The sequence below is a fragment of the Styela clava genome, chromosome 4 (assembly GCF_964204865.1).
Source record: "Styela clava chromosome 4, kaStyClav1.hap1.2, whole genome shotgun sequence".
Lineage (NCBI taxonomy): Eukaryota > Metazoa > Chordata > Ascidiacea > Stolidobranchia > Styelidae > Styela > Styela clava.
Window position 1 is genome coordinate 9603204 of NC_135253.1, and position 14343 is coordinate 9617546.

At 37.5% G+C, this 14343-nt stretch overlaps 1 protein-coding gene across 1 annotated transcript; it reads right to left on the reverse strand.

The window, feature by feature from the left end:
- Positions 1 to 12413: 12413 nt before the first annotated feature.
- LOC120327013 (2',5'-phosphodiesterase 12-like) lies at positions 12414 to 13401 on the reverse strand. Its single transcript, XM_078111601.1, has one exon. The coding sequence runs from the start codon at positions 13314 to 13316 to the stop codon at positions 12414 to 12416; it is 903 nt and encodes a 300-aa protein (XP_077967727.1). The 5' UTR covers positions 13317 to 13401.
- Positions 13402 to 14343: the final 942 nt, after the last annotated feature.

The window sequence follows — 14343 nt, forward strand, 5'->3', positions numbered from 1 at the left end:
AAAGATTGACTGGGACGCAGTGGCGGCGCGTGGTCATTTTGACAACCGGGGCAAGCTACTGCGGGACCAAGTCACCCCCATCTACGGGGACAGGATGAGCGCTGTAAGTTCTCCCATCATTTTATGAGTATGAAAACCATTCCATCGGTAACAAACAATCGGCAAAAGCGACAATTTTTAACGATAAGAAAGTGTCTTTAAAACCGGTCCAAGTCAAGGGATTAATAAATATAAACATAGTTTATTTTGAAACTTCTTTCAAAAGGAAAGGCAATATTTACCCAGATAAATACAATGACATATTAACAGAAACTTAGGGAAAGCAGACAAAACCTAAAATAAGTTTTAAAACGTTACTATGAAGAAAGGAAAGTTAATGCAAAGATAAGGACATGCGTCGCTCACTCATAGATATATATGCTGCTAGACTTCTACTGCTTGAACATATATGCAACACGCCGCGGTTTCTTGGAAGCAAAATGCTCAATAACGCGCTGATTAAAGTCATGCATCCCAGAAATACGTCTCTGTGAATGGATAAAACAGCCAAGGAATTTAATCTATCTTGCTTCATTGTGTTTCTGAGATACGTTTTAATACGCTTCAGCGTGCTGAATGTTCGCTCTGCGTCGGCGGAAGAAATAGGCGTCGTCAAAATGATGTCCAGAAATTTTGCAGACGCCGCAAAGGTAGTTACTAGAGTGTTATCTATGAGGAACCCATAGAGCGCGCAAGTTGATGTGATGTTCAAAAAAGTTTGATTGGTGTAGATACATCGCAATTCATTTTTCAATTTACCCACGTTTATCATGGGGTAAAATTTGGAGACAGTAGCCAACAAATGGATGGGAAATTGACGTGCAAATTTTGAAAAATTTTTGGGGTTCATCAAAGGGAACGCGGCAAGGTGTTCAGTGCGCAGACGATCGCCTATTTGATTCACCAGAATGTCACAGCATTCCTTTGCAGACAAAATCAAACGCTGCGTTGTTTGCCTGCGGCGTAAAGAAGCACTCCATGTGTCGTCGTATTTTATTGTTTCCCGGATACGAGATACAACATCGCAGAAGTACAGACTGCACAGACGCTCCATCCATTAGCCTTGACTGCAATGCGCCGTATAATACATCCACGTGATAGAATATTGTGGAGAAAAAAGCGAGAAAAAATGAAAACTCACCATCTTCTAGCAGACGCTTTAGACCTGCCGCCTCCCTCACAGAGCGTTCGTCCCAAACCGGAGAGCTCTGAATGCCATTGAAACACTCAATGAGCTCAGACCTAATTTCGGACACGCCCTGCACCACGCGTGATTGGAAGTTCCAATGTGTTGGTGTTGGTGCACAAGCTGGGAGACGGCGGCTACATATCTGGCGAAGGAGGTCAGAGCGCTTCGGCGAAACGGAAAAAAATGAAGAAAACCCCGAAACATTTGCAAAAAATATACGGACGAGAGGGTTATCAAGACACATATTTTTAATAACGAGGTTAAATTGGTGTGCATAACAATGTAAAAAATGCGCATGAGAAAAATCTTCTCTTATATAAACTTGAACACCATGTTTCGACCCACTCATGACTGCCGCGCCGTCATAAGTTTGAGCTATCAATTTTGACTTCGCGTTGTAAGGCTGTAACACTTCTTTCAGTACAGCCGATATCCCGCAAGCCGTGCGATCAACGATTGGTACAAAGCTGTGAAATCTCTCGGCAGGTTTACCATCTTTCACAAACCGAAAAATCACAGCCAGTTGGGAAACGCACATGATGTCAGTTGTCTCGTCAGACTGAATCGAAAGGAACTGGCAATTCTCAATTTGTTGTTGTAAATAATGTTGTAAATGTTGTAAATAAATTTTATACATTTAGTCGAGCAAATCATTTTAGATATCCTTAGATGTCCCTTTCGAAACAGTTGCGGCATCAAGATGATCTCTCAATACTGTATCTAGGGATGCGGTGTATTCCACCATATCCAAAAATACCCCTCTATTAGAAGAGCCAGCCCGTTCATCGTGCCCACGGAGGGACAGCTCGTGACAACCAATGAACTTCAAAACATCTATCAATCGACCGAGAACATGGCGGTTTTTCTGGACGTTTTGGTTGTGCCGACGAATAGAAACCGCGCGTCCTTCATCCAACTGTGCTGCAATATTAACATTTCCGAATGTTCGGTATTTTACTGCAATGTTCAGATGCTCCATAGTCCATAGAAGATTGATGATCCTTGGCACGCTCGGAAAGATGTTTAAGATCTCTAAAACCAAATTTACACCAACGTGAGTCACGGGCGGTAGCAAAAAGTAGGCAATAAAAACAAAAAAGTGCATTTTTGTCCTCGCTGTAACACAACCATTCGTGTTTTTTATACCAAGTTTCTGTGCAGAATGTACGCCGACGCTTTCCTCCGTCATGGGATTGTTCCAGTGAACAATTTTTTGGTTGATGGCTCAAAAGGAATGTGGAAAATCGAAAGCAAATGGACTAAAGGTCTCTAACTGATTCAAATAGCGAAACAAGCGACAAAAACGAAGGCGAGGAAACTATCAACTCTTCAAGCAAACCAACGAACGAGAAGGAATGCGTGAATATGTAAACACGTTGTTGTAACAAACGTTGGCATTGTGTCGTCATAATTTCGGGGCTAGCCCCGATGATTTAGTAAAAGAAACAGAAAACAAACGAGACAAACGCGGCGAGTGGAAGATAGAAGAGAGAATACGATATACAATGAGCAACCGGGGCAAAATCGGCGTCGCCCCGTCGACGTTCGGCGAAGGCTTTGCGAGCGAAAAATGAACCATGTCGGGAGAATATGGCTAGTGTAGACAGTCTGTGCAACCGATATTGAGGTATTTTTTGAATATTTTTTATTATACCGAAAAAACAACCGGGGCATTGCCCCGGTTGGCCCTATTCACGCGCCGCCACTGCTGGGACGGCAATAACGAATGTCACATTTGCGACAGGAATTGGAATAACGTATCTCAAGAAGAACAAATATTGTGGGTTGGTTGCGATACTATCGGATGTCCAAATTGGACATGTCCCTAATGCATGTCAACAAATTTTCACTACAGCCAAAAAATTTTTTGTATGGATTGCGAGTGATTTTTGTTTCTAAATGTAAGCTAAATTAAAAGTTGTATGACTTCAAAAACTAATAAAAAGTAAATATTGAGTGCATTTTGATACACATTTTTAACGTTAATAATTTCACGAAAAAAGATAAATCTAGCTATTCTACAAATAATTTTTTTTGAAGCAAGTGCGTTTTAAATTTGATAACACGATGCGCTACTTTCAACTTTGCGTTAATTATAATTGTGTTCACTTTAAATCAAGTGGAGCACTCAAAGTATGTGTACCAAGATGGCGCACAACCTGAACACAGTGTGTGTTCCAGGTTAGGGTTCAGGTTGTGCGCCATCCTGTTATACATACTTCGGGAGCGCAAATCAATTTGTCTGCCAAAGTTTTATGTCATATTTAGAGAGAGAGAGAGATTTATTGTTTTGTCAACCGTAAACGAACAATGGTATACAAAATAATATATACAATATACACAAAGTTAATTCGGTATAGACTGGGGGGAGCGATACGACCATAAGGTCATCGGAGTCAGCTCCCCCAAGTTCACTATAGGATTCACAGTTAAATGTATATAAACAAGAAATAAAATAAAAAAGATACTCATTGGAGAGTTGAACAGAACTCTTACAGAATATTTTTGAGATTAGGCTATTTACAGGGATGGCGAACCACTGACCCGCGGGTCACAAAGTGACCCACCGCGTTTTATTTGTGAACCGCCAAGCGAAGGCACGAATAAAATAAAAATGCTAACATATCAGTGATAAAAATTGATAAAACCGGCCTTAAATTAATCTAACAATAACTAAACTATTATAATGTACCGTCAGTTGGACAGTCAAGGAGGGCTGCAATCGCTCATATTCAAAATGTTGATTTTCGGGCCGGTATGGTAATTTTCAAAAACTCTAATCTTGTATGCATGCATGCACCGCTGTGTACCGTTATTCAGCTATTGGGCCTGACATCATTTATGACATAACAATGAAATTGATCTGTTCATTTCTCGCAACGCCTGTCTTTTTTGGAAGTGCATCTGCAGCCTGTTTTAGGGGTTATACGAGAACTAGATGCTACTTTGCATTTTATGATAAATAACATAATATCATAAAACCGAGTGCCATAAAAGTCCCTGATAGAAGTGCTGCATGAGTAAAGCCCAAAACTAGACCAACACCAGCTTATAAGATTTGTTTCAGAAGTTTCTTATAGATATAAACGTGAATTAAATATCTGTGACCCACTCTCTTTTGTTCCGCGATAAAAATATAGTTTTTGACCCATTCATTGAAAAAGGTTCCCCATCCCTGGGCTATAAGATGGTTGAAGCAATGGCATTTTCAGGCTTTAGGTCCATTTCATAACATTTTTTTGTTTTGCATGCAATGTAGGAGACTATCTAATAAATACAATACTTATGTATTAAGCTGGTTGAATATTGTTCTTCACATCAAAAATTTCAACTGAAAGCAGGCAAAAAATTACTAATGCCGTCTGTAACAGTCACCGCGATCACGCGCTCGTTAATAGAGCCGCCTTTTCAGCTTCTGTCGCGTAAAATATTCAATTCATGACAACTACGAGATTCTAAAATGTCCTTACGTATATATTAATTTTATTGTCCCCAACGCAACTCGCGGTCTCGACTTTCTACGTCAAAATAAAAACATTACTGCCGTGGACATAAAACAATGAGATAAGCTGCCAGATATATATTTAATTTTGATACGTATTTTTGCAATCTTGTGACCTCGTTATCGCCGTTAGTAAAATCTCGATATCTGATATAAATCACGTTTAGTACAATTTTACTTCATACAATGAAAATAGATATAAAGTATACCAGTAAATAAAAAATACAAATTCACCGCCTCGAAATCCACGCCGAACAGTCGCCGCGATTACGTCACTTGTTAGAAGAGCCGACTTTTCTAGCGAAAAATGATTTTTCTCTTGCGCAAGGTAACCAATCCATGACCGATAAGGGCATATTTAAAATGTCCTGCTTTATTAATTTAATTTTCTTCAATTTAACCTGCGGTTGCGCCGACAAAACAAGAGCCACTCTAAAACACCACGGAATTCCGCATAAAAATGTGTGGTGAACTGCCCTATTATATATTGTTTTGATCCGTATTTTTTCTATTTCTATTTTTAAAGATAAAAGCTTTCGAAAAATCCGTAAATCTATTGTAAATTCTCATGGAGTAAAATTTATTTCAGTAGAATAAAAATTGATGGATATACTTCAGATTAATTATCTTATATATCATCACTAACGGAAAAAATCGCGTTTTCAACCTTGTTTAATGATAACACTAAAATTTTCGACGACAATTGTAAAGTAATGGATCCCACCCACAATTAACCGTGTTTCGATTTTAATGGCGGTATGTTCCTAAACAGCGAGGAAACATAATGTGTGCCGTGGGCACACGAAATTTTGCGATTTTCAAAAGCGTTCTTAGACTAGAAAAGCGTTTTTACACTGTCGCGGGACTCAACTAATCTTATAGCCTATTGTTTACGGTTTTGTTATCAGTATTTTATATTGTCGATTTTCAGTCAAATTTAGATCGCGGGTTTACTCCTTCATTTGTGTTTAGAACCTCGCCGCCGATGAACGTATAATAACTCTCACCGAATTCACAATTCCTTGCAAAGTACAAAAATAAAATAATCATCATGTTTATCGTGGCACAAATTTGTGATTTAGAGAGAATAAATACCGACGTAAAGGCGTTTACGGCCTAAATAACACACTGATAAAAACAATCGGCGATTTTAGCAGAAGGCAATTGCACGCTTTTTCAGTTTTCACAATTCCGTGCGAGTACAAAAATAAAATAATTATAATTGTTCCCGTGGCACAAATTTGTGATTTAGAGAGAATAAATACCAACGAGAATGCGATTACGGCCTAAATAACACGCCGCCTTGAAGAAAACATACGGCGGTTTTAGCAGAAAGCAATTGCACGCGTTATCGGCGACTTTTTCTGTTTTCAAAAAAATCCAAAAGGGGGGGGTTCGACCCCGAACCCGACCCCCCCCCCCCCCCCCCCTGGCTGCGCCACTGACTGAAAGATAGAAGCCAGAACATACAAGTGGATAACTGCCTAAGGCGATAATTGGAGTTATATAACAGTTAATACATGTATGATTAAGGGAAGATCGAGGACCCTGAAAATTAATCATGAAGCAAATTCTACAGTCCAGTCTTGGATGATTTCATACTTTGCCAAGATACATTAAATTCAATTGGGCTTCAAATGACATGTACAAATCACTTTGCTCGAAATATACATACAGAAAAACTTGGTGCGACAAATGGCAGAAAATTTTCACTATAGAGACATGCAACGGCAAGAAAAATATGATACATAGATGGAATCATGGAAAACTTGATAATGTGACTATTTGATTACAATAATATATTCATAGTGCTTATATTGAAATTGCTTATTATATCATTCTTTATAAATAGTACCTTACAGTTTGCTGAACAATAATCACTATTAATAAATAATAAATAAATGCCCTTTATTTCAATCCAGAGTGTATCTGTTGGCATTTATTCCTAATCTAGTAAGGGTGAAGGGTACACAGAGAGAAAGAAATGAAATAGATTTCGGAAGGCATACTAAAAAATGTACCTAATTACATGGAGTTCGTGATGTCCAGCGAACTGAATATTCGAAATCGAATAAAAAACGATTCGTATCGTTTTGGGCCAATATTATCTACATAAAGCGGAAATATCCTTACGACCCGATATTTCTCTAGCCTTCATATTGCGATGAAAAAGGGTCTCTCTCCTAATGCCGAGGGTATATATCATGCATGGTCATGACTGACAAGTTATTATTGGCAGTATATGTTTTGAGAGAGTACATAAGGGAAAAAGAGCAATTTAGTATCCATAGAAAACGATAGTTCCATCAATGCAAATCAATTCGAACATTTCAAGTCAGTTATCGGAAAGCACACATTGTGGAGGTTTTATGATGGCAATACTTAGTATTAACCATCTATTAACAACAAGACAAATAACTGCACTCTTGCATTTTGATGGCTGGTACAGTAACAATAGGTTCATCTAAGGATAATGTCATCATCAAACTAGCTACATTTTTGAAATTTTTGGGCAACAGTTTTATTTATATTAATGTTTTTCAAAAAATTGCACAAATTCAGACTAGTGATAACAGGGTTAAAAGAGTATATACAGGCCACACATGCCCTATTAAAACTGAATATATAAGAATTGAGTAAATAAGGTATTGGGAGTTTCTGTAATTTTCAACTTTCAACACTCATATTTTAGGGAGGCATGTGATTTCCATACTCCATTGATAACTCTGGAAACATAGTTATACAAAATATCAACAGTATCATTTTAAATGTAACAGCATAATACGTTATTACAATATCGAAAAGGGATATTTGGAGGATATTCGTTTCGACAAATTATACGATTCGAATCAAACAATTATTCGATTATGGACAGCCTCATGGAGTAAAAATAAATAAATAAATTAAAAATCTAATGAAACATTTGATATTGCAAATATCAATCCTAGACAGAGTATGGCTAGGTCATTTGAGCTATGTTTTGTTGTTATTTTAGAGTTTACAGTTATTGAGTTGAAATTTAACGATATATTTATAATAAAAAAAATATGTTTTATTTATTATTCGAAATAATTCATAATAAATTACATTTTCAACAACATCATTACGAGTTGTTTACCAAACATTTCTGGGAGTGAATCTAGGTGGCGGTAATAGGATACACGGTGCCAATTAACGCCACTGTGTTGCCTTGAAGCTTGTAGCGTTGTTAGTTTCGCGACGTGCGATAAACCATTATTTATTGTGGCAAAGTCTTAGTTCGAAGCGACGAGGGCAATCTGAGATATCACTATTCAAAATTCGAGGGTGGCGGTAATAGGGTCACTGACGTTCATTAGTGGTGGTAGCCTAAAAGTCTCGTTGCGAGCAGCGCATTGGGCACACAATTTTATTAATAGGATAGGATTTAATTTATCCCAGGGGAGAGGAAAGCCGATAAGACGGCTTATCCATATAGCAAACCACGGCCTCTCGTCCGGTTACCATTCCAAGTCGGGGCGCGGCGGCGGTGTGGCTCAACGGGCTAAGCGTTAGGAATACGCTCGCCACCGCACCTCTAATTACTCTGCGTGGGTTCGCAGGTTCGAATCCCATGCAGGGATGGTTATGTGCGAGAGGATTGCTGGACTCCTCGCCGTCGTTGGGTGGTTCACGTAACCGCTGGTCGATTACGGCTTCCTCCACCACCAAGTCCATGCTTCCGAAAAAAAAAAAAGAATACAGTAAAAAACTAATCCCATACCCGACTTGGAATGGTAACCGGACGAGAGGCCGTGGTTCGCCATATGGATAAGCCGTCTTATCGGCTTTCCTCTCCCCCGGGATAAATATGTAAATCCTATGTACCTATGTATGGGATTAGCTAGTTATACTGTATTGTTCGTTTTCGGAAGCATCGGACTTAGTGGTGGATGAAGCCGTAACCGACCAGCGGTTACGTGAACCACCCAACGACGGCGAGGAGTCCAGCAATCCTCTCGCACATGACCATCCCTGCATGGGAATCGAACCTGCGAACCCACGCAGAGTAATTAGAGGTGCGGTGGCGAGCGTATTCCTAACGCTTAACCCGTTGAGCCACACCGCCGCGCCCAGCCACACCGCCGCCACGTAATACAGTGATATGCTATCATTCCCACCTCTTACTGCCTTATCTGACAAAGCTAGAATTACCAGATTCGCTTTTCTGCTTTTATATGATGGATTGCATAATAGATCAAGTGCAGTTTTAAGTATTCTGTGGCGCCTGCAGCTGCCGCAAAACCATGGCGGTATTTCCGCTACGGCCAAACCTATGGCGACTTACTTTCCAGCTGCCACAAACCAATGACGATTGCCTAATAAGCTGATCTCACGAAACTCATTTGCAGATGTAGATAGTGTGTGTGTCTCTCTCTGTTACTGCGGCAGCAAATTGAAAACCAATGGCAGGTGAAATTTTGCTGCCGTAACCGCGGCAGGTGGGCCGTAGAGACAAGCCCTGTCCTTTATGGTGACAAATATTGGGTAAGCTGGAACGTTTTTCTTATGGATACATTTTTGATGGATTTGGGGTTAGGATTAGGGTTTAAGTAGATATAATTCTGCAAGATCAATTAAAATCTGGTACATTCATTTGTGAATATACTGATTACTGAATAGCGCTATAAAACCATGGCAAGAGCTGCCGCGGTTCGTTCGTGGCAGCAGCTGCCATGAAGTGGTAAGAACTGCGCCTCTAATAGATGGTACTTCATCATGACCATGACAGCATCATCAATAGGTAATGAGTACTTGCTTACCCGAGTGATATTTACGATCATACTTTCTGACAGTCTGATGTCGAATCTCAGTCACCATGATTTCTCGTCTATTAGTTTTTAAGGTTCGACCACATGACTTCATTAATTTCAACTTTTTCAGCCTATGAAAATTTTTCTCGACTTCTTTATTTATCCTCAGTCCCTGATGATCTTCGTTGTTCTCGCAAATTGGCCAATCAGTTGTAATGTTATTAATGAACTAAAATCTCTCTAGGACCAGAGCCGTGGTTCGTCATATGATTAATCCTGTAATCCGGTGACAAATATGAAAATCGAATTTGTGTTGTACTTTGCTACTCTAAAACCAGAATTTCTTCTTATATTGCATTCATGATACTTCCTAAGTAACATGAGCTCTTTATATTTATATTTGATTATATTACCGATTTGATTACTATTATTAAATGTTCATATTCAAAGTGTTGCAAATCGTATTGCAAAATGTTACATTCTTTATTTTCTATTTCATAGAGCTAATATGCCAAGCTAATAGCTCTTTTCCATCAACCCTTATTCTGTTAATCTTTGATAAATTTATCCAACTATTGCAAATTACTGCAAAAATTTGCCTGAATGCCCTGGACCAGTTGTGTGCGAAAACACTTCTATTTAATAGGATAGGATTTACATAATTAATTCGGGATAGAGGAAATTAGAGGTGCGATGGCGAGAGTATTCCTAACGCTTAGCACGATGAGCCACACCGCCGCGCCAAATGTTTATATTCAGTGTCCAAATCATTTTGCATAGTGGTATGAAATGTTGCATCCTATTTGTTCCTATATTAAGCCAACCCTTTTGCCAACTGTGCTGTTTTTTCATTCTCTTGATTGATATTTCAATATAGATTTTAATGATTAGCCTATATCGAATTTCAAATAATATATTTATGCCAAGTTTACAACTTACTTTAACATTTGCATGAATGGCCTTGACCGAAGAAATGAGTATCGTGTAAACATGATTTATCCGTTATTCTGATTATATTTCACCAGTAGGCTATTTAGCAGAATAGAAGACATCCCACGTTTGCATGTTCAAAATCCAGCATGTTCTGTTTTAAATTCCACCCAAATATTTGGTATCTTTGAATACTCGCGGACCAACCTATTTCGTTTCGATCATTTTTATATTTTTGCATAGTTTTCGCGTTACAAATTCAATTTGTGGCAGATTCAATTAGAACGACATATATACCATAGGTTCGCTTTCCTATTAGAAAATAGTAAAGACATGTAAATATTGTATACTGTAAACAAACATGAGAGGAATTGATATAGTAACACCGAACCTGTTACTTTTATGCTCATTTGATTGAACTGGGTGGCAACTTACTCTGAAGAGGTTGTATTGTTGCCTCCCAGTCATGTACCGCAGGCATCTGTTTGTTTGATGTTTATATATGTATTCATACATTGTTTTATTGGTTTGACAAAATGAAATAAACTTTTTCTCTTTTCGCGAAATCGCCCCTTTCGGTCGATATCGCTCACTTTGAGAATCACTAATCTAGTATGCGTATGTTGATAAACGGAATTATGTTTTCCACGGAGGGATCATGTTCGCCTCCACCTCCGCGAGGACAAACGGGTATTATGACGTCCGTTTTCTGGTACCATAACGTAATATTATAATTTTGAGCTTCGTAAAGTTTTTTGAGTTCAAGTTATTATACTTGAAACCACAATTAAATAGACTACACAGATTTTATCTGTGATTATTACTTGTTTTCGATATTTATTATTCATACTATCTCGACTAATTTGACTGGTTTCGCTACCAAAATTTCATTATTAACATACAGACATATGATATATTAATATGCGAATATGGAGAAAATATCAATGGAATATTAGTGTATTTTCCCATTGTGTAAAATACAAAGTGCGACATCAGAATGTCTAATATTCTGCATACGTAATTCTACGTATTAGATCAAAAGCATAGATAAAGAGTTATTTGTTAGCCAACGAGATTTCTTAGCGAACATCGAAAGCAATGAAAACGGAAAGAAATTAATGAATATTGAAAAATGAAGATCACAAAAATCAACTTGAATTAGAAACCCTGCTGACAAGACTTCTATTGATGCAAAAGAAAATAATATAAAAACTCGCAGCCATGGGTGTGCAGTCTGGGAGAGTTGCCGAAAATTTGACCTTTGCTACAAATTGAGGAGATTTTGACTAGTTAGAACTCAGAGAAAAACACTTTGATGCATTATGTGGGCTCCTGAGCACATGCAGCAATTCAAAGTACAAGTCTTGTTTAATTAGCTATGCAAGAATGAAAATATCACACATAAAAAATAACAATAGCAACAAGTCCAATACAGACTCACTCAACACAAGACTGCTAATATATATTATTAGATAAAGTGACCGACCCGTATAAAATGAAGACTTGGACCGTTGGACGGTTAGCATTTCACCATATATCGATGACATAATGTGAGGAGTTAATCACACAAAGTTGTGAAGGTTTTTGAAAAGAAACAGAAACTGCTGGGATTTTGGCAAATGAAAAATAGGTTGAACAAAATTAATGAATCCATTGTACAAAATTAGTTACTGTAAATCAATCTCAAGAAAACTTTATAATGTATGTTAATGAATAGGTATTTTGAAGTGATCTAAAAATAAATAAATAAATCTATTCATCAACTCAAGGTAAATATACCGTAGTTAATAAAACGATATTTCTTAACCACATAATTGAATAAAGATCAAAAAATTTGTTTTTGGTTATTTTGAGGTATTACTGCTACATTTCATTAAACATAATTCGAATTGGAACTAAAATGTGGATATAAAAAAATGTTCATAACATAATTTGTGATCTAAAAATATTGCAAACAATATTTACCTGTCAGAATGGTAAATCACAGAATTGAAACATATATATATATATATATTATAATATAAATGTAATCAATGCATTTACGAAACTCTGGAACAAAGCTAGTGTAGGCAGGATAACCACAGGCACTTTGATATTTAATTTTGCCAAGTAATTCGATCCCTGGCTGATACTCTTCTTCACCCATCGCAAACCAATCCGAATGATTTGAAGGCACTTTTCCATCTGTCATTAGCTGTACAGCAGCGGAGTATGGGTCGCTATTATAATCACCTGCAACTATCCGGGCAAGTAACTTATTAGCTAAGTTAGTATCACTAATCATACAACGTTGTATGAAATGCTCCATTTCCCGTACTACGAGTTGCGACTGTATTGCTCTTATGTGCCCTCCTCTGTCGTCCCAAAAGAGATGGACATTGATGACAACAAGCAATTCATTAGCAGTAGTTTCCAGTAGCATCATTGACAAAGAAGTTCCTCGAGAAATTACAGTCTCCAACAATTTTTCGTTACATTTGATTTTATTATACAAATCAGAATTGCGCTCAGATCTTAGTGCATCGCTCAATACTATTTGTTCGAAAACAATTAGTGTCAAACTGCAATTGCGGTAAAACGTTGCGCAGCCTTCAGGGATATCCGATTTTCTAACGAATGTACCCGAATATCCATGTTTTGATAGTTCGGGCAGAAACAGAGACCTGTAAGCATTCTCGTCAACCTCTTGAAGACATAAGATATCAGCATTGTATTCAGCTAACTGGCTGAGAACAAGTTTCCTTCTGTAACCAGATTTAAGAAATTTTTCAGGACAATAAGGATAATTAAATGAACGACCAACATCGGTCCACGCATGAAACTCGGCAAGTATGTTATAACAGAGAACGCGGAACTTGCTTCGGTCAATTCTTGCGTCTGCCATTCTGCGACTTCCAGTTTTATTTATTCTTCATTCTGTATGATTATTTACTTGCTCATATCATCGATCTATTGTCATACAAGTAGCCTACATGAATAGACTATTCATGGTGTATGATGTTTTCAATAAGATGGATGATATAACTACAAATCATCATTATCATCAATCTTTGATTTGATGACCCCGTTTCTACCAAATAAGATGTTAGAAAATAAAGAATCAACACATATATCTCGTCATAAAAGCCAGACAACTTGCACCAAACTATATTTTCAGTAAATTTATTCTGCATTTAAAATCGGAAACTCAGATTGAAACTGTCTTGATTCGCAATTTGTTAAAATTACCGATATGTTCAGCAATGTTGATTTTTCTGTTGCGCAAAATAGTCAGTCCATGGCCGATACGAGTATTAACAAGGATTTGCTATATTAATTTAATCACAACGTAACTCTCTGTTGCTCCTACTTATGGTATAAAAAAGTATATATGGTATACTACCCGATTATAATTAGAATTGATTCGCATTTTTGCGGTATTAGTAATTTGTTAAATTTGAGTCGCTCACTCAAGACTATTTTCAAGACATTATCGTTAGCAAAATCCAAAGGCAGACAATAAAAGTTTACATTATTACATTGATTAGTTTTATATCAGCATCGCAATAAGGAAAGAAGTCGTTTGCGACTCGGCTGTTCTGCACTACTGTGCAGGGTTGCCAGATCCCAATCAGATCAAAACACAAAAAAGCCAACAATTTTGCCAATAACAAAACCCACATGGTTTGTCAGATTTGAAACCCTTGGCATAATAGTGGATTTGCACAGTTTGCAATAGGCTGATTCGGACCATCAGTTGATGCGGTGAGTGACACCAAATGCCTTTACTTATTGAATGTTATAGTTTCGGTTGCTATCATGTATGTATATATATGTTTCTACTTGAACTTATATATACAACATATATACCTCAGAAAATTTTCCCTATACTTTAATATTGGGAAAATTTTTTATTTTTTTTTGCTTTTTCT

Bases quoted from the DNA above. Each gene is read 5' to 3' on its own strand.
- LOC120327013 (XM_078111601.1), bottom strand. From the start codon at position 13,316: ATGGCAGACGCAAGAATTGACCGAAGCAAGTTCCGCGTTCTCTGTTAT.